This window comes from Ursus americanus, chromosome 14, assembly GCF_024610735.1.
Source record: "Ursus americanus isolate L20-20 chromosome 14, mUrsAme1.1.p, whole genome shotgun sequence".
Lineage (NCBI taxonomy): Eukaryota > Metazoa > Chordata > Mammalia > Carnivora > Ursidae > Ursus > Ursus americanus.
In genome coordinates, this window is record NC_142140.1 from 39,871,797 (window position 1) to 39,889,106 (window position 17,310).

Consider the following 17,310-nt stretch of genomic DNA (forward strand, 5'->3'; position numbering starts at 1 on the left):
TCCCTTCACTTCTGTCTCCTCCACAGGGTGACTCGGGGCCTCCTGGAGAGAAGGGGGACTCTGGGCGGCCTGGCCCCCCTGGACCTGTCGGCCCCCGAGGACGAGATGTAAGAAAGCTGGACTTGGGGGAGTTCCTGACAGGAGACAGGGGAGTAGGGTGTTGTCGGCATCTTGGGGGACCTGAGGACCAGGGCTGACTGTCCTGTCTCACAGGGTGAAGTTGGAGAGAAAGGTGACGAGGGCCCCCCGGTGAGACTCCTTCCCACTGTGATTTCTGAGCCTTTAGCCTTGAACTGGGATCCCACTGGGCTGGGGGCTCCACCCGGTCATCTGGTCCATTCCCCTGCCTACTGTCCGGCTGGTGCCAGGCCCTTCTCTGCCCCTTCTCCCCGAGTCCGTGTGAGTCCAACACACTTGCTCAGTGTGGCTTTCTCTCCATCACCAGGGCGACCCAGGTTTGCCTGGAAAAGCTGGCGAGCGTGGCCTTCGGGTGAGGCTGGCAGGGTGAAGTAAGGGGGTGCTGGAGAGTCTGGAGGGAGGCATGGTGTGATGGGAAACTCTGGCCTGATTTGGAGGTGATGAGGAACCTGGGGCAGTATGGGGGGGTCATGGGAAACCTGAAAAATGCTGGGAGGGCCTGTCTTAGGCCAGCTGCTCTTCCCAGGGGGCACCTGGAGCTCGGGGGCCTGTGGGTGAGAAGGGAGACCAAGGAGATCCTGGAGAGGATGGACGAAATGTGAGTCCTAACCCCGACCCCAAACCCCAACTTCAACCATCCAGTTCCCAGCCCCTGCTCCTGCCGCCCCAACCGTGCAATGCTAAATCCTCACAATCCCCTGTGACCCCTTCATCACAACCCCCAAAGGCCACCAGGATCCCCACGAGTCCTTAGTTTGCTTCCCGAACTCCCTGAAACTGCCACCTATCTTGAGTGACCCTGACCCCCTGACTTTCTGCAGGGCAGCCCTGGACCATCTGGACCCAAGGGGGACCGTGGGGAGCCGGTGAGTAGTGCCAGTGTCCTGGGCTCTGGAGGGATGCAGATTTCTAGTGTTTGGTCTGGTCAGTGATCACATAAGGGGCCTGGGGGTCAAGGTGGGGCGCACTGATGGCCACCTCCGGGCCTGACCTGCCTTCTGGGGGTTGGCATTGGGGTGCTTCAGGGAATCTGGGAGCAGAGTTGAGCCTGGGGCAAACCTGAGTCATGCCCTGGGACCTCGGGGCTCCTATTGACCATAATCATTTCCTTCCCCAGGGTCCCCCAGGACTCCCTGGACGGCTGGTAAGGGTTGAGCTGAGTCTGGTTCTCTGCATCTCCCTTGCCTGGCCCTGTTGGCGCCACGTGGTGTCCCTTCATCCCTTCTACTGACTCCCATTTCTCCTATGGCCTCCCGAGAGCTCCATTGATCCCATAGCCCCTCACTGGCCCCATTGCCCCTTGTTGAATCATTCACTGGCCATTCCCCCCGCAGGTGGACCCGGGACTTGGAGCTGGAGAGAAGGTATCAGGGTCTGTGGGTGGAGTGAGGCTCGGAGCACAGGAACATCCCAGTGCCTCCATGGCGGGCATGCCTACAGCCCTAGGACTGTTCCTTCAACAAGCTTGTCTCTGCCATAGGGAGAGCCTGGGGACCGTGGACAGGAAGGTCCTCGAGGACCCAAGGGTGACCCGGGCCCCCCTGGAGCCTCTGGGGAAAGGGTGAGTGTGGTTGGTCCCCTGAGGAAGTGTAGGCCTCGAAAGGCCTGGTCTGATTTCTTCTCCTCCTATTCTAGGGTGTCAGTGGACTTCGGGGGCCCCCAGGCCCTCAGGTGAGTGATGCTCTTTGCCCCAGCAACCTCAGTCCCACCCCCACCCTCACCTCTCATCTGACCTTGTTCCCTCCAGGGGGACCCAGGTGTCCGAGGCCCAGCAGGAGAGAAGGTGAGAGGGCAGGGAGGTTTTTCAGCCGTGAGCCAGGTTCTTAGGTCTGTCTTATCCTTATGAGGCCTCTTACCTCTCTGTCTTCCTCAGGGTGACCGGGGCCCACCTGGCCTGGACGGCCGTGGTGGGCTAGATGGGAAACCAGGAGCCACTGGCCCCCCTGGGCTGCATGTGAGTCGTGATGGTCACTGCCTGGCCCCACCCTCCCCTTCCCTCTTCACATGGCTCCCACCTCACCTGGGTCTTCTTGGTCTTGATGAGGTCCAGAGCCAGATGGGGTGCTTGTATCTTCTCCCGGGGAACCTGGCTGGGCGGGGGGTGGTAATGCCTTGCAGGCCCTGAGTTCACAGGAACTAGTGGCCGTGACAGTGGGCGGTGCTCCCGACCCCGTGGTCACTGCAGACTCCCTGACTTTGAGTCTCTCCTCAGGGTGCTACAGGCAAAGCTGGAGACCCAGGGAGAGACGTAAGTGAGGGGAGATGTTGGGCTGGAGGGTGGCTCAGGGATCCAGCGTGAACTGCAGCCCGGTCATCACACTGCAGCATCCGTGGGAGCAGGGCGAGCTGGTCCAGCTGGGTGCTTGGGATGGTCTCAGTCCCTGGCAGACAGGGTTTAGCAGGGTCCAGCTCTCTGACCTTCTCTGCCTTGGGGGCCTTAGTAGGTCCCCCAAGTCCTGGGGGTTCTTCCCTGGGGAGTTTTAGCAGGGGACCCCTAAACAATGGGGTCTCTGCCTCAGGGGATCTCAATGAAACCTCCAAATTTTGGGGGTCTCTACTCTCAAGGAGGATCTTAGTGGGGTCCTCCCCAGTCCACGGGTGGGCTTCAGGGGCTCTCTCAGTGGCTCTCTCAGTCCTAGCAAAGACTTTTTCCAGGGCCTGCCGGGCCTCCGAGGAGAACATGGCCCCCCTGGCCCACCTGGCCCCCCTGGAGCCCAGGTGAGACTGAGATTTCATGGTACCTTTTTTTTAAGTTTATTTGTTTACTTACTTTTTAAAGTAATCTAAGTCACCTCTACCCCCAACGTGGGGCTCGAACGCAGGATCCTGAGTTCAAGAGTTGCATATTCTATCTTATGGTACCCTTGTGCCCCCTTACTGCCCTCTCCCGGGCCCTGACTCCTGATCAATGATCTGTTCCCACAGGGAAAGCCAGGAGAGGACGGCAAGCCTGGCCTGAATGGGAAAAACGTGAGTGTCCAGAGCAGACGCAGGGACACACTGAGAAACGCCAGCACACACGTACACACATGTGCAGCTACCCACGGGCCACATACGCAGACTGCTGTTGAGACGTGTCCACACCCACATACCTAGCCCGGACCCACACATATTCCCTGAAGCACGCGCCCGCAGCCTCGCAGACCGCGAGCTATGCAGCTGCGCCGACCGGTGCCCAGACGGTCACAGACACAGTGAGCCACACGGCTGTGCGGACTGGTGCCCAGATGGACTGACAGCCGATGCCCAGACGGACTGACACACACAGCCACGGGCACAGGCGAGGAGCCACGGACACAGAGTGAGAGGTGCAGACATACTGGCGTGAAGCCACATTCAGGGAGACTTGGAGCCGTGTTGACACGCAGACACCCCCACCCAGCCCAGATACGTGCTAAGACATCTGTGGAGCCCGGGCCACATGAGGACTTGTGTTGAAGTATGGTGAGACTCACGTCCAAGGGCCTGGCGTGTGATACGTGCATTTACGTCCACAGTCATTCATACACATATGGCCACACATACTGAGACACACACAAGACTTGCTGGCGGATACTGGGACATACGGACACACGTCCATCCTGTGTATACACGTATATGCCCATGTGGAGATGTGGGTGAAGATGTGCAGACAGACTGAGACACCTACTAAGTGTCACCTGCCAGGACACACAGACCCATGCGTGGGTACACGTGCTAACACGCACACGCACACACACACACACACACACACACCCAGAGACGCATAGATGTGGAGTTACATCTAGAAAGCCGGAGACAGAGGCCATGGGCAGTTACCTGTGAGGTGAGCAGGGCCCCGCAGGCACGCCCTCCCGTGTGCCGCAGCTTACGCAGATGGTCCCAGGCCCTGCCCCAAGCACACGGAGGTTTGGAACTACAGGCACAGACACAGTCATCGGAGGTCAGCCGAGCCAGGGAATCTTGGGGCTGATGTGAATCTTCTGCCCACAGGGAGAACCTGGGGACCCTGGAGAAGATGGAAGGAAGGTAAGGCCCCTCACTTGGAGTCTGCTCTGGCCTCAGATGAGGGCCCTGTCTAAAGTGCCCTTGTCTTCCTTAGGGAGAGAAGGGAGACTCCGGCGCCCCTGGGAGAGAAGTGAGTGCTGGAGTCTTGGGCAATCTGACGCCTGACCCTGACTCTGTGGTATACGGCTCCACTCTTTTCTGGGGTCTCAGGGTCCTGATCCTGGCTGCCTCCTCCACAGGGTCACGATGGTCCCAAGGGTGAGCGTGGAGCTCCTGGTAGCCCTGGACTCCAGGGCCCCCCAGGCCTCCCAGGGCAGGTGGGCCCCTCCGGCCAGGTGAGTATGCAGAAGGGGAGTTCTAGGACTTGGGCGCAACAGGAACCGTTATGTTCCCACTGGATACTGCCCTGGGATGCCATGGTCCTGTGTGACCACTTTGTGTTGTGTCTTATCTCAGGGTTTTCCTGGGGTTCCGGGAAACACAGGCCCCAAGGTGAGTGTGCATTTGGTGGGTCGGGGGTGTGGTGAGGGCTGAGCAGGGTTGGGGCACTCCTCCCACCTGATCATTCTTTGTTCTCAGGGTGACCGTGGGGAGACTGGACCCAAAGGGGAACAGGTGAGGTCCCCACCTTTTTCACGTGCCAGGTAGCCATAGCTCCCACCTACACACACACAGTCCCCCCAGAAACTGGGTCCAGCAGCTTATCTCTCGGTGTCTCCAGGGCCTCCCTGGAGAGCGCGGCCTGAGAGGAGATCCTGGGAGCGTGGGGGTGAGTGAAGCTCAGGACCCTGTCCTTGACTCATCCGCGTGCATGAGGAAGCCACCTCTCTCCCCTCCCCCTTGCCATGAGGCCCCATGGATTCTGTCCCCTGCCCTCAGTCCCCTGCTCTGCTGGGATTCGGAAAGCCGGGCAATGGGGACATGTCAGGGAAGGGCTTCCAGGGCCTCGGGCTGCCTCAACCGGTGCTAAAGGGTCCTGTGGGCCAGAGGAAGGGGGTATGGAGGCTTCTCTGAGGGCTGCCCCTCACCCCAGCTTGTGTCCCCAGAATGTGGAGCGGTTGCTGGAAACTATTGGCATCAAGGTAGGTTGTTTGGGGGCTGGGAGTGGGGGCAGGTGGGAGCCCCACAGGGTTAGTAGGGCCCACTTGGCTGAGCGGGAGGCCTGGGTGGCTGTAGGGACAGGCCCTGTTTCCCCAACACCTCGCTATCACTCAGACGTCTGCCCTGCGGGAGATCGTGGAGACCTGGGATGAGAGCTCCGGCAGCTTCCTGCCCATGCCTGAACGACGCCGTGGCCCTAAGGGGGAGCCAGGCGAGCGGGGCCCCCCGGGCAAGGAGGTGTGTGTCCACGGCTTGGGGGGGGCACCCTGGGGACAGCGTCCTTGCAGAGCTAGCGACATTCACTCTTCTGTTCCTCCAGGGCCGTATCGGCTTTTCTGGAGAACGCGGGCTGAAGGGAGATCGTGGAGACCCTGGCCCTCAGGGGCCACCAGGCCTGGCCCTTGGGGAAAGGGGCCCCCCTGGACCTCCGGGCCTTGCTGGGGAGCCTGGAAAGCCTGGCATTCCTGGGCTCCCAGGCCCGGCTGGGGGCACGGGGGAGGCAGGCAGGCCAGGAGAGAGGGTGAGTGGGGCTAACCGGGAGGGCTGGGGGTGCGGGCCCAGGAGGAGCTGGACTCCCCACGGACATGGCTCCCAACCTGCTATTTGCATCTCAGGGAGAACGGGGAGAGAAAGGAGAACGTGGAGAACAGGTGAGCTGGGATGGCTTCTAGCGGTGGGACTGCCTGGGCAATCTGCTGGGGCAGCCCTGCCATTTCCTTCTTCTCCGTAGGGCAGAGATGGCACTCCTGGCCTCCCTGGACCTCCCGGCCCCCCTGGCCCCAAGGTGATCAGCCCAGCCCTACCCTAGGCCTGTGACTCTCGTTACCAGGAGGCTACCATTAACTCAGGCCCCAGAAACTCCATGTGGTATCTCTGACCCAAACTCCTGTGGGATCTTGTGAGAGAGGATGACCCCTCCATGCCTCTGTGACAGATGCCTCTCTCCCTTGTGACCTTGTGTGTGTAGGTGACCGTGGAGGAACCAGGTCCTGGACTCTCTGGAGTGCAAGGACCCCCTGGATTCAAGGGCGCAAAGGTCAGTGCGTGGGATCCGTTGGGGAGCCACCTTGGCACCGGGGCCTGGCTTGACATGTCATCCCTACAGGGGGAGCCAGGCGGTGACGGCGACCAAGGCCCCAAGGGAGACAGGGTGAGGCCTCCCCCACCACCGTGCTTCCCCCTCCTTTTTGGGAGCACCCGAGGGGTGGTGTGTACGTGGGCACACAGTGGTGACGGGGGGCTCAGGGCATGCCTTTCTGCTCACAGGGTGTGCCAGGCCTCAAGGGAGACCGGGGAGAGCCTGGCCAGAGGGGTCTCGATGGCAGCCCGGTGAGTCTGCACCACAGGCCACCCCCGGGCCAGCCTGGGGCGCTTACAGTGTGGTCCGACTGAAGTCTGCACTGCCTGGGACTGTCTGCGGGAAGCTGGGATGGGGGAACAAAGAGGGACAGCGTAGCCTTCAATCTGTTCTCTCCAGGGCCTACCAGGAGAGCGTGGTGTGGCTGGACCCGAAGGGAAGCCGGTAAGTGGTGGTGGGTGCAGCTTGGCCCAGGCCGAGGGAATAGCCCCTCTCTGCCGTGTGCTGGCCACTCCAGGCGCGTGTCACTAGTGACAAGGGTGTTGTGCCTGCGAGCCCGGGGGGGAGTGCAGATGCGTGACATCTGTGTGTGTGTGTGTGTGTGTGTGTGTGTGTAGGTCAGTATGTGTTATCCCTGAGGGGCAGTCCCTGGGTGAGGGGTGATCTATGCCTGGGTGTGGGGGGGGTGGCCTGCAAATGAACTCCCTAGACAAAGGCCTCCAGAGGGTGGGGACAGGCCCAGGTGAGGCCCAGATTGAGGCTCAGCAGCCCCCTTCTCCATCCAGGGTTTGCAAGGTCCGAGGGGAACCCCTGGCCCAGTGGTGAGTATCCTAGACTCTTCCCCCCCCACTCCTGCCCCCATCCTATCCCATCCCACAGGGGGCAGTAGTGCCTTAGTTTCCCTGGTTGGGTGGGACTGGCTCCCCCTCATCAGACTCTTTCTCTCTCCATCAGGGTGGCCATGGAGACCCTGGGCCACCCGGTGCCCCGGTAAGTCACAGGAGACTACGGCCTGTTGGGGGTGGGCTGGGGATTGGTCCCCACTGATGAGCCAGGCCTTGTTTGTGTGAATCCCCGAGCCCGGGCAGATAACTCTGACCCCTGCCCCCTTCTCTTAATACTTTTTTTTAGGGTCTTGCTGGCCCCGCAGGACCCCAGGGTCCTTCTGGCCTGAAGGTGAGTGTGGGTGTGTGTGGGCCGTGTCCATACCAGGGTAACATCTGCCAGCGCCCTGGGATGTTGTCACCCTGCAGTGGGGCTGAGCACCACGGTGTTCCATCCATGGGGCTTTGCTTATGGACAGGGGCTGAGGAGCCTCTTGTCCTTCTGAGGGTGATGCAGTCTCTGGGTTTTTGGCAGGGGGAACCTGGAGAGACGGGACCACCGGGACGGGTGAGTGGCCCAACTCCTGGGTGAGAGCCACAGGGAGCCAGGTGGGGTTGGCTGGCCCTGCCCTGAACTCTTTCTTCTCCCAGGGTCTGCCTGGACCCACTGGAGCTGTGGGACTTCCTGGCCCTCCTGGCCCTTCAGGCTTGGTGGTGAGTGAGGATCCTGCAGGGACACCACGTCCTGCCCTCTGGGTCCCACGTTCTCCCATGTCCCCCTCACTTCTGACTTGTCTTCTTCAGGGTCCTCAGGGGGCGCCAGGTTTGCCTGGACAAGTGGTGAGTCCTGGGGGTCGAGGCCGTGCTCCAGGGGTCAGGAGTCCGTGGGCAGGCCCCTGACAGAGCTCCTCCCTCTCAGGGGGAGACGGGAAAGCCAGGAGCCCCAGGTCGTGATGGTGCCGGTGGAAAAGATGGAGACAGAGGAGCTCCTGGCGTGCCGGTGTGTGTTCTGGGGGAGCTTGCTTCAGACCTGTGATGGGGCCCTGTCCTGCGCCCGGAGGGTGAGGACAGCAGGGCCAGGGCGGTGGGGAGGCCCTGAGTTCTTCACACTGCTCTGTCACAGGGGTCACCAGGTCTGCCCGGCCCTGTTGGACCTAAAGGAGAGCCTGGACCCATGGGGGCTCCTGGACAGGTGACCCTGCCCCTGCCCCTCTGTACCTCACTGTGTCTATGCCGGCCCCCCATCCAGGATGGCGGGGTGGGGCCGGGGAGAAGGCAGGAGGTGAGGTGACTCACTGGGCATTCCCCACAGGCTGTAGTCGGGCTCCCTGGAGCAAAGGGAGAGAAGGTGAGTGTGCAAGAGGTCTGGGGGGAGGGGCCAAGTGCTGGAGGCCAAGGCATCCCACTGACCCTTGTCCCACATCAGGGAGTGCCCGGAGGCCTCGCGGGAGACCTAGTGGGAGAGCCGGTGAGTGTGGAGCCCCCGACAGCACTGTTCACTCATCCTCGTGACCCTCGGCTTCCATAATACGTGTCACATTTGACCCCGGGCCTCATGCCTCCTTCCTTGAGTGTCATCTTTCTATGCCCCTAATGCCCATGTTGCCGCCTGTCCCCTGTCTCTACAGGGGGCCAAAGGTGACCGAGGACTTCCAGGGCCTCGGGGTGAGAAGGTGAGGTGGGCCTGGCCCAAGGGCCAGAGGGCTGGGTCAAGGGGGGGCCAGGTTGGGTGACTAGACCCCCTTACCGCCCTTTCTGTGCAGGGTGAAGCTGGCCGTGCAGGGGAGCCTGGAGACCCTGGGGAAGATGTGAGTCTGGGGTCTGGGAAAGTCTGACCTTGGGAGGAGGAACGCAGCTGTGGACCAGAGGCACCATTCCCAGGACTGTGCCCCTTCCAGCATTCAAGCTCCTGCTCCTGGGAGCACACGGGGATTAAGCCTCTTGGCTTCCATGCTCCTGCGGGGAGTGGGGCACGTCTTTGCTTTCTGGTGCCTCTTCCCCGTCTCCTGCTCCTCAGTGTGTCTGAGCACATGTGTGTGGTTGCCTGTCCATGGCCCCCAGTCTCAGGACACAGCACAGTTCCTGGGGGCTTCTCCTTGCTCACCTGCCATGCTTCCCCTGTCCCCCGTCCCTCCGAGTTCCAGGTCTCAGCTCCCGGGGCTGGGGTGGCTCTGAGTTCCTGCATTGGGGTGCTCCTGAGATCTCCCGTGAGTCTGTGCTCACATCCGAGGTCCCTAAGCCTGTGCTCCTGTGTGAGCCTACGTGTCTGTAGTCACGCCCGAACTCCCCTGTATCTGTGGTCACATCTGAGCTTCCCTCCGTCTGTGCCCTCACGAGTCTGTGGTCACCTCTGAGCTCCTAGGATTCAATCCTTCTGTACCTGTCTGAGTCCCACGTCTCCATGAGCACATCTGAGGGGCCATGGGCCACGTCTCAGCTCTGGGTTCGTGTTCCTCCCCTCAAGTACTGTTTACTTTGTTTTTATAGGGTCAAAAAGGGGCTGCAGGACTCAAGGGTAATAAGGTATGTATACCTAGGGTGTCCCTGCTGGAGGCCATGTTCCTGAGACTCCCTGGGCCTCATCTGACCCCTCTTTCCCTTGAAGGGTGACGCAGGAGTTGGGGTCCAGGGCCCCCCTGGGCCAGCTGGTCCTCTAGGTCTGAAGGTAAGTCAATGCCCCATCACCGGTGGTGGGCTGTGGGCGGTGGGCAGGGAAGTCCCTGGAAGGGTGAAGAAGAGGGCATTCGGGGGCTAGTTCTGGGAAGGAGTCCCATTGGGACTATTCATACTCCCTTTGCTATCTCTGTTCCAGGGAGATGTGGGCCCCCCTGGCCCCCCCGGTGCTCCTGGTGTTGTCGGATTCCCTGGTCAGACAGGCCCTCGAGGAGAGATGGGTCAGCCAGGCCCCAGTGGAGAGCGGGTAAGCATGCTGAAAGCAGCATGTGGGGACTTTGTGACTCAGGACCTCTGACTCTGGTAGTGGGCAAGTGGGTGAAGAGGAGAAGGGGGCCCAGGCCCTGCCTCGGGGGCTCCCAGTGTTGAAGGAGCCAAAGGGGAGGAAGGTCCCCAAGTCACCCTCTGCCTCTTTCGCTTCATTGTTCTGGTAGGGTCTGGCAGGTCTCCCAGGGAGAGAGGGAGCCCCAGGTCCCTCGGGGCCACCTGGACCACCAGGGTCAACGGTGAGTAGAAGTGCCCTAAGATCCCGGGTGTCTGATTGCTGTGTGTTGGAGTCTGTCCATGTGGGGACTGGGACACACTGCGTGGCTGGTATGCGTGTGTGCCTTTGAGGGGCACAGGACCCTCACCTTACTCTGCCCACAGGGAGCACCTGGGGCCTCTGGACTCAAAGGAGACAAGGTAGATGGGACAAGGCTGCTGGCTCTCCTGTATCTGTCACTACGCCCCACCTCCACTGATCCCTGTCACCCCCTCCCGCCTCCGCTGACCCCCGTCACCCTGTCTGTCCCCCTCTGACCTTCCTTAACCCTCTGTCCCCCACTGATTCCTCTCACATAACCCTGGTATCCTGTTGATCTCCAGGGAGACCCTGGAACAGGTCTGCCCGGGGCCCGCGGCGAGCGTGGGGAGCCAGGTGTCCGGGTATGTATGTCCTGCTCGGCAGCCGTGGCTCCCTTTATCACAGCTCTCACCTCTAATTTCCGACTTCTGAGTCAATGAACTTAATGTCACCATCCAGGGTGAAGATGGCCGTCCAGGCCAGGAGGGACCCCGAGGACTCACGGTGGGTTCCCTTGGGAAAAGCGCCAGTGGTGTGACATTGGTCCCTTGCCTGTGCCCTCTGTGCCCTTGGGACACTCTCTGTAGCCCTCTGGTTCTGCTTCTGTACTCTCTGGCCCTTCCTCTCTCCTATCCCCCTGGGGCTGCTTGGTTCTCCCCTGCCCCCTGAGCGGTCTCCCCACTAATGGCCCCAAATTCCCCTAGCTCACTATTGTCTTCTTCTCATACAGGGGCCCCCGGGCAGTCGGGGGGAGCGTGGGGAGAAGGTAAGAACATGGAGGAAAAGACCCCTGGGGTGAGTGGGGTGGGGCTAGATCTTATAATTCAGGACTTGGAACTCCTCTGGTTTGGAGAGATTCACACTCTTCCACCCCACAGGGTGACGCCGGAGCCTCAGGGCTAAAGGGTGACAAGGTGAGTGTGGGTACAGGGGAGGGCAGAGGCAGGGACTAAGGGTGCTCCTGACTCCTCTGACTGCCCCCTGTCCACTCAGGGTGATGCAGCCATAGCTGCGGGGCCTCCAGGGCCACGCGGTGCCAAGGGGGACATGGTGAGTAGGTCTGGCCCACATATACAGACCGGGTTTCTCTTGGTTGTGGGAGGGGCTCCTCTGGGGGCTGGGCCAGGCGATCTGAGAGCTCAAACTCAGATGGTGAAGGCCCTCCAGCCCCTGAGCCTGACTTCTGACCCTTGACCCAGGGCGAACGAGGGCCTCCAGGCATAGATGGTGACAAAGGACCTCGTGGAGAGAGTGGGAACCCTGGAGAGAAGGTACAGGGAAGAGGGTGGGGTGCTCTGTATGGGGTCAGGAGACGACTTCTGTGGGCTGTGGGGGCTCTATTGAGGGTCTGTGAGGATGGGGGGCTTTTGGGGGGGCCAGAGAGGAGGGGGTTCAGTAGGCTGTAGTGACTCTGTGGGATGGCTGAGAGGATGGGGGCTCTCCGGAGGGCTTGAGGACCTCCATGTGAGGTCACCAGGGAGCTCTGTGGAATGTAGCTCAAGGAGAGGGCCTCTGGGAACAACAGACAAGGGGCTTTTCAGGTGTCAGGGGTACTCCAAGTAGGTTTAAGGACCCTGTGGTAGGAGGGAGGGGCAGGGATCTGAGGGCCTGGGGTGAGAAATGAGCCACATTGGGAGCGGTGGGTGGGAGCCGCACTGGCTGGCTCTCCTCACCAGGCATGTTCCAGTCATACTCCAAGCCTCCAGCCCTGTCTGGTCCTGATTGTGTCCCTCTCCTGGTCACACCCACAGGGCCCCAAAGGAGAGCCTGGTGACAAGGGTTCAGCCGGGTTGCTGGGAGCTCGTGGACTCACGGGACCCAAGGTCAGCCCCACCCCAGGCACAGACCCAGAACCACCCATCACACATATCTGTCTTGTGGGTGTCCTCTGAACGTTGGAGGGTTTCCAGCCTCCCTCACTCTTGGCCACGTGTGTTCACATGGGATCTGTGTGCGGCCTGAGAGTCCCCGAGTGGCATGGGGGGACAGTCACATTGAGGGGCTCCCCCATCTGTGCTTCCCACAGGGTGAGCCTGGTGCCGCAGGGATCCCAGGTGACCCGGTAAGATGTCCCTACTCCCACAGAGATGCCCTGTCCCATGGGGCCCCCGTCCTCATGTGGTGGCCTTTGACCTTATAGTGACTGGTGTTCTCATGGTGTCCTCATGCTGCCCGGGGCCCCCACCTTCCCAGTAACTGTTGTGATGATCCCATCCCCATGGTGACCCCACCCCTGGAAAGCCCTGCCCTTCCGGTGGCTCTGGCCTCCAATAGTGACTCTCACCCCATGATGTTCCCTGTTCCTCTCATCCAGAGTGATTCCCCCTGGATCCCCCTGACCTCCTTGACTTCATATTGACCCCTCTCCCCACTAGGGATTCCCAGGAAAGGACGGAGCCCCTGGTGTCCGAGGAGACAAAGGAGATGTTGGCTTCATGGGTCCACGGGGCCTCAAGGTGGGAAGGGGCTGGGGGTTTTTCCTGGTTGGGGGGCGGCTAATGTTGGAGGGCAAGGTATCTGGGGTCAGATGTTGAGGTATACGGGGTTGAATGTGGGGTGTTAGGTTAGGGGTTGGAAGGTCAGAGATTAGAGTGTTGGAGGGCGATTTGGAAAGTGGTTATCTGGTCAAGGGGTTATACGGTGAGGTATCCGGAAGTCACTTTTCCACCTACTTTTTCCCCCTGCAGGGTGAGCGAGGGGTAAAGGGAGCCTGTGGCCTCGACGGAGAGAAGGGAGATAAGGTAAGGAGGTGGTGGGCATGTGGGCGGCTGTGGGGCCTGGGCCTACGTCTGACCCTTCCACCTGATGCCTGTAGGGAGAAACTGGTCCCCCGGGCCGCCCTGGGCTGGCAGGACGCAAGGGAGATACGGTGAGTGTGGGGTACCCGGGATGGGGAGAGGATAGGTGGCCCAGGGCCCAACTCATGTTTTCTCTTCTCTAGGGGGAGCCGGGGGTGCCGGGCCAGTCAGGGGCCCCCGGGAAGGAGGGCCTGATCGGTCCCAAGGTATGGGGTCTCTCAACAGTGGACATAAGGGGTCAGAATGGGGTAGGGAAGATCACGGTAGGGTGATGGGGGTTTCATGTCAAAAGGGTTGTGGAAGGCTGGGACATTGGGGGGTACAGTGAGGTAGGTCTTGAGGTTTCAGGGTGGGTTGGGGTCACAGTGGGGATTTAGGATTAAGGAATGAGAGGTGGAGAAGTGGGGAGATGTGCATCAGGGCTAAGGGGTCAGTGAGGGAGGCTGGAGTGTCAGTATAAAAGAAATAGGTGGAATCGGGGCAAGGGGTATGACAGTAAGGTCGGGGTCATGGGGAGCACGGCAGAGGGAGGGTCCTGGTATGGTAGGGTCATAGGTGCTTGGGTCATAGAAGATTGTGGCCATTGGGCCAAGGGGCTCGTGGCCGTTGAGCTGAGGAGTTCAAGGCAGACAGTCTCTCATGCTCTCTTCCATTCTCAGGGTGATCGAGGCTTTGATGGGCAGCCAGGATCCAAGGGTGACCAGGGCGAGAAAGGGGAGCGGGTAAGTTGAGACCAAGGTCATGGCAAGCTAAGGAGATTGTACTTTCTGGAAGTGTGTCCACCTTTGGGGGCTTTGATCACTGATCCTGACCTGTGTCTCCACAGGGGCCCCCAGGAACGGGGGGCTTCCCAGGTCCTAGGGGCAGTGATGGTGCTAGTGGTCCCCCTGGGCCACCTGGCAGTGTTGGTCCCAAAGGCCCTGAAGGACTTCAGGGGCAGAAGGTAAGAACTCTGACTCTAACTCCTGACCCCTGAACCTCCCTGAACCTTCCAACCTCACTGACCTCTGACCCTGCAACCTATCCCCAGTACCCCTGCCCCAATCTCTGAACCTATGATCTCCAACTTTCCCGACTTCTGACCTCCACTGCCTCTGACTGCTCACTCCGTCCTTGCGTCTGATAGGGTGAGCGAGGCCCCCCCGGAGAGAGAGTGGTGGGTGCCCCTGGAGCCCCTGGGACCCCTGGAGAGAGAGGAGAGCAGGTGAGTGGGGATTCCTGGGCTTAGGGTTGGAGACTGGGGTGACCTCTGGTGTCCCTAAGATCAGAGGTCACAGCCCGGTCCCATCCACTGTGTGTAGGGGCGGCCAGGGCCCGCCGGCCCCCGTGGGGAGAAGGGAGAAGCTGCACTGACAGTAAGTGTGGGCCTGGGTGGGCTGGGCCCCACCTCCCGCCCCCAGGACCCTGACCCCCTGGGCCTGGGCCCCTGACTCAGTGCTGTCCTTCCACGATCCCTGCATCATACGCCTTTTGTTTCTCCCGTGATCCATGGGTGCTTCGTGACCCTTTGCGGTCTTGTGCCCCCAGGAGGATGACATTCGAGGCTTTGTGCGTCAGGAGATGAGTCAGCATTGCGGTGAGTGTGGCCCAGCCCAGAGCCTCTTGGGTCCCATTCCCACTCCACCCCAGCTCCCCTAGACAGGGGCAGGCAGAGTCCCCAGAACTTACGGGGATCAAGCAGTCAAGGAGATGGGCGGACATGGATAGATACGCAGAAGGACGCGTGTGCTTCAGGACAGACGTGCCGACGGGACTTTCCCGTAGTGTTCCTAGCAGCCCAGTGTGGCCGTGTGTGGAGGGGTGGAAGTGGGAACAGCCCGGTGGGTATCAGAGAATGAAGCTCTGTCTCCTCCTTCCTCTCTGTCTGACCGCTTCCACACCTTCTCCACGCCCGCCTGTTTCTGACCCTCTCTCTCTCCCTTCCTCTCTCTCTGCTGCCCACCCATTCTTTCTCTCCTTCCATCGGTCTCTCTGTCTGTCTCTCCTGCGGTCCTTCTCTCTCCATCTCTGCCCCCCTGTGTGTGTCCCTCTGTCTCTCCCCCTGCCGCTTTCTATCTTTGTCTCTTGCTCTCCGTCCTTGTCTCTCTCCCTGCCCTTCTCTGCCCTCTCCAGCCTGCCAGGGTCAGTTCATCGCATCTGGATCACGTGAGTAGTTTTCTGGTATTTTCTGCTCCCGGAACTTTCCTCATCCCAGGCCCTACTGTGCCCATCCCCTGGGTCCACTCAGCAGGGGCTTGGCTGAGTGGCCACCATTATGACCCCAAGGCCCTGTGCCCCTGCCCTTTGCTCCAGGACCCCTCCCTAGTTATGCTGCAGACACTGCCAGCCCCCAGCTCCACCCTGTGCCTGTGCTCCGGGTTTCTCACGCAGAGGAGGAAGGTGAGGCTAGCTAGACTTGTGGGGGCAGGGGGAGCAGTGGCTGCGGTGGGGTGCAGACCCATGTGACGTTGCTCCTGAGTGCAGGGCAATGCCACATGTGTAGGGGCAGCACGGAGGGCACAGCTGTAACACTGTGCACACGTGGGAGATAGTGCTGCCCGCCCCGCCCCCAGGGCCAGGGCTGGGCAGCAGGAACGTAGCCCCGTGGCGGCCTCGCTCACAGTACACCCCACCCTGTGTGCAGGCCGGGTGCCCCCTGAGGACGACGAGTACGAATACTCTGAGTACTCCGTGGAGGAATACCAGGACCCCGAAGCTCCTCGGGACGGCGATGGTGAGAGTGGGGGCTGGCCTAGAAGGGCTCGGGGAGGGGCGGCAGACCTCTAGTCCCTCTGTGATGGCCACCGCCCCTGCTGACCTCCTGACCCCCACTGGCCCTAGACCCCTGCTTGCTTCCGCTGGACGAGGGCTCCTGTACCGCCTACACCCTGCGCTGGTACCATCGGGCTGCGGCAGGTGGCACAGAGGCCTGTCACCCCTTTGTCTATGGCGGCTGTGGAGGGAATGCCAACCGTTTTGGGACCCGTGAGGCCTGTGAGCGCCGCTGCCTGCCCGGCGTGGTCCAGAACCAGGGAACAGGTATGGGCCTACCCCTCCACCCCAACAGGAGCCTGGATGCTGAGCCTACCCAGATCAGGTCCTGGTCGGGGTCCCAGGTCAGGAGCCCCCTCAGACTGGGGGCCTGGGACAGACCCCTGGACCAAGGAGCTGAACAGAGAATCCTAGCTGTGGAGTCCCCTCGGTGCTCCCTCCTCCAAGGACCTGAGTGAAGATCCCCTCTCTGAGGGCGGAGCCCCACTCCTGTTGTGCCCCCAGCTGCCCCAGTGCTCCTCTGGGGCCTACATGCTGGGTAAGGCCAGATGGCTGAAGACAGCTCCCCACTTGCTACCCGCCCCAGGTGCTGCCCGGAGCTGAGGTCCAGATGACCAGCTGAAGTTCAGCATCCCCTGGAGGAGTCCTGCTGTCCCTCCCCTTGGTGCTAGAGGCCTGTGTGCACGTGAGCGTGCATGAGCGTGTCCGTTATTTCAGTGACTTGGTCCCATGGGTCTAGCCTTCCCCCTGTGGACAAACCCCCATTGTGGCTCCTGCCTCCCCAGCAGATGACTCAGTGTGGGGGTGGCTGTGGGCAGTGAGCGGATGTGACTGCATCTGACCCACCCCTTGACCCAAGCCTGTGATGACATGGTGCTGATTCTGGGGGGCATTAAAGCTGCTGTCTTAAAAGGTCCCTGTTGTGACTGTTTGGGGAGATGGGGCTGGCAGGGGGCCAGGTTTTCCCTGGGAGGTCAGTACTATCCTGCATGGGTGGGGAGTCCCTCTGTCCAGCCCTGGTCACTGTCCTGTGACCCTCAGTCCTCAACTTGCCCCCCAAAAGGAGTAGACTGAGTGGGGGCTGAGGACATGTGTTCACTGCCCCCCAGGAGGGGATGAGTCAGAGGTGGGGTGCTGCTTCATGCCAGGAGCCATGCCCCAGCTCCTACCTCAAGGGGCTGAGAGAGATAAAGGGGCCGTGAAGGGGGCAGAGGGCCGGAGCACAGCAGCACACTGCCTGGCCCCAGCCACGGGCAGCCCCGGCGGCCCCACCGTGCCCCAGAGGAGGCTGCTGCTGGTAGGACTGGGGTGGCTCTGGGTGGGACGGGCAGGGCCTTGAGGGCTGAGTGGATCTGGGATTTGGGTTGGTGGAGGTCTCTGGACCTGAGGGGGCCT

At 61.2% G+C, this 17,310-nt stretch overlaps 1 protein-coding gene across 1 annotated transcript in view; it reads left to right on the forward strand.

The window, feature by feature from the left end:
- The window catches only part of COL7A1 (collagen type VII alpha 1 chain), a 30,499-nt gene extending 13,668 nt beyond the window's left edge, over positions 1-16,831 (forward strand). Inside the window, exons 51-118 of the mRNA XM_045778707.1 lie at positions 27-107; positions 214-249; positions 446-490; positions 665-736; positions 960-1,004; positions 1,256-1,282; positions 1,473-1,502; positions 1,619-1,699; positions 1,774-1,809; positions 1,886-1,921; positions 2,012-2,092; positions 2,351-2,386; positions 2,794-2,856; positions 3,064-3,108; positions 4,111-4,146; positions 4,220-4,255; positions 4,365-4,460; positions 4,582-4,617; positions 4,705-4,740; positions 4,847-4,894; positions 5,172-5,207; positions 5,341-5,463; positions 5,546-5,746; positions 5,841-5,876; positions 5,957-6,010; positions 6,194-6,262; positions 6,332-6,376; positions 6,493-6,555; positions 6,704-6,748; positions 7,090-7,125; positions 7,259-7,294; positions 7,436-7,480; positions 7,664-7,696; positions 7,780-7,842; positions 7,933-7,968; positions 8,048-8,128; positions 8,252-8,320; positions 8,441-8,476; positions 8,555-8,596; positions 8,757-8,801; positions 8,892-8,936; positions 9,616-9,651; positions 9,734-9,793; positions 9,941-10,048; positions 10,236-10,307; positions 10,450-10,485; positions 10,669-10,728; positions 10,826-10,870; positions 11,097-11,132; positions 11,245-11,280; positions 11,360-11,416; positions 11,566-11,637; positions 12,118-12,189; positions 12,393-12,428; positions 12,742-12,822; positions 13,054-13,107; positions 13,182-13,235; positions 13,308-13,370; positions 13,824-13,886; positions 13,991-14,107; positions 14,291-14,368; positions 14,466-14,519; positions 14,692-14,740; positions 15,277-15,309; positions 15,457-15,543; positions 15,788-15,877; positions 15,985-16,182; positions 16,502-16,831. Of these exons, the coding sequence (XP_045634663.1) occupies positions 27-107; positions 214-249; positions 446-490; positions 665-736; positions 960-1,004; positions 1,256-1,282; positions 1,473-1,502; positions 1,619-1,699; positions 1,774-1,809; positions 1,886-1,921; positions 2,012-2,092; positions 2,351-2,386; positions 2,794-2,856; positions 3,064-3,108; positions 4,111-4,146; positions 4,220-4,255; positions 4,365-4,460; positions 4,582-4,617; positions 4,705-4,740; positions 4,847-4,894; positions 5,172-5,207; positions 5,341-5,463; positions 5,546-5,746; positions 5,841-5,876; positions 5,957-6,010; positions 6,194-6,262; positions 6,332-6,376; positions 6,493-6,555; positions 6,704-6,748; positions 7,090-7,125; positions 7,259-7,294; positions 7,436-7,480; positions 7,664-7,696; positions 7,780-7,842; positions 7,933-7,968; positions 8,048-8,128; positions 8,252-8,320; positions 8,441-8,476; positions 8,555-8,596; positions 8,757-8,801; positions 8,892-8,936; positions 9,616-9,651; positions 9,734-9,793; positions 9,941-10,048; positions 10,236-10,307; positions 10,450-10,485; positions 10,669-10,728; positions 10,826-10,870; positions 11,097-11,132; positions 11,245-11,280; positions 11,360-11,416; positions 11,566-11,637; positions 12,118-12,189; positions 12,393-12,428; positions 12,742-12,822; positions 13,054-13,107; positions 13,182-13,235; positions 13,308-13,370; positions 13,824-13,886; positions 13,991-14,107; positions 14,291-14,368; positions 14,466-14,519; positions 14,692-14,740; positions 15,277-15,309; positions 15,457-15,543; positions 15,788-15,877; positions 15,985-16,182; positions 16,502-16,518 (4,005 nt within the window). The 3' untranslated portion in view covers positions 16,519-16,831. The remainder of the gene's footprint in view (positions 1-26; positions 108-213; positions 250-445; positions 491-664; positions 737-959; positions 1,005-1,255; positions 1,283-1,472; positions 1,503-1,618; positions 1,700-1,773; positions 1,810-1,885; positions 1,922-2,011; positions 2,093-2,350; positions 2,387-2,793; positions 2,857-3,063; positions 3,109-4,110; positions 4,147-4,219; positions 4,256-4,364; positions 4,461-4,581; positions 4,618-4,704; positions 4,741-4,846; positions 4,895-5,171; positions 5,208-5,340; positions 5,464-5,545; positions 5,747-5,840; positions 5,877-5,956; positions 6,011-6,193; positions 6,263-6,331; positions 6,377-6,492; positions 6,556-6,703; positions 6,749-7,089; positions 7,126-7,258; positions 7,295-7,435; positions 7,481-7,663; positions 7,697-7,779; positions 7,843-7,932; positions 7,969-8,047; positions 8,129-8,251; positions 8,321-8,440; positions 8,477-8,554; positions 8,597-8,756; positions 8,802-8,891; positions 8,937-9,615; positions 9,652-9,733; positions 9,794-9,940; positions 10,049-10,235; positions 10,308-10,449; positions 10,486-10,668; positions 10,729-10,825; positions 10,871-11,096; positions 11,133-11,244; positions 11,281-11,359; positions 11,417-11,565; positions 11,638-12,117; positions 12,190-12,392; positions 12,429-12,741; positions 12,823-13,053; positions 13,108-13,181; positions 13,236-13,307; positions 13,371-13,823; positions 13,887-13,990; positions 14,108-14,290; positions 14,369-14,465; positions 14,520-14,691; positions 14,741-15,276; positions 15,310-15,456; positions 15,544-15,787; positions 15,878-15,984; positions 16,183-16,501) is intronic.
- Positions 16,832-17,310: the final 479 nt, after the last annotated feature.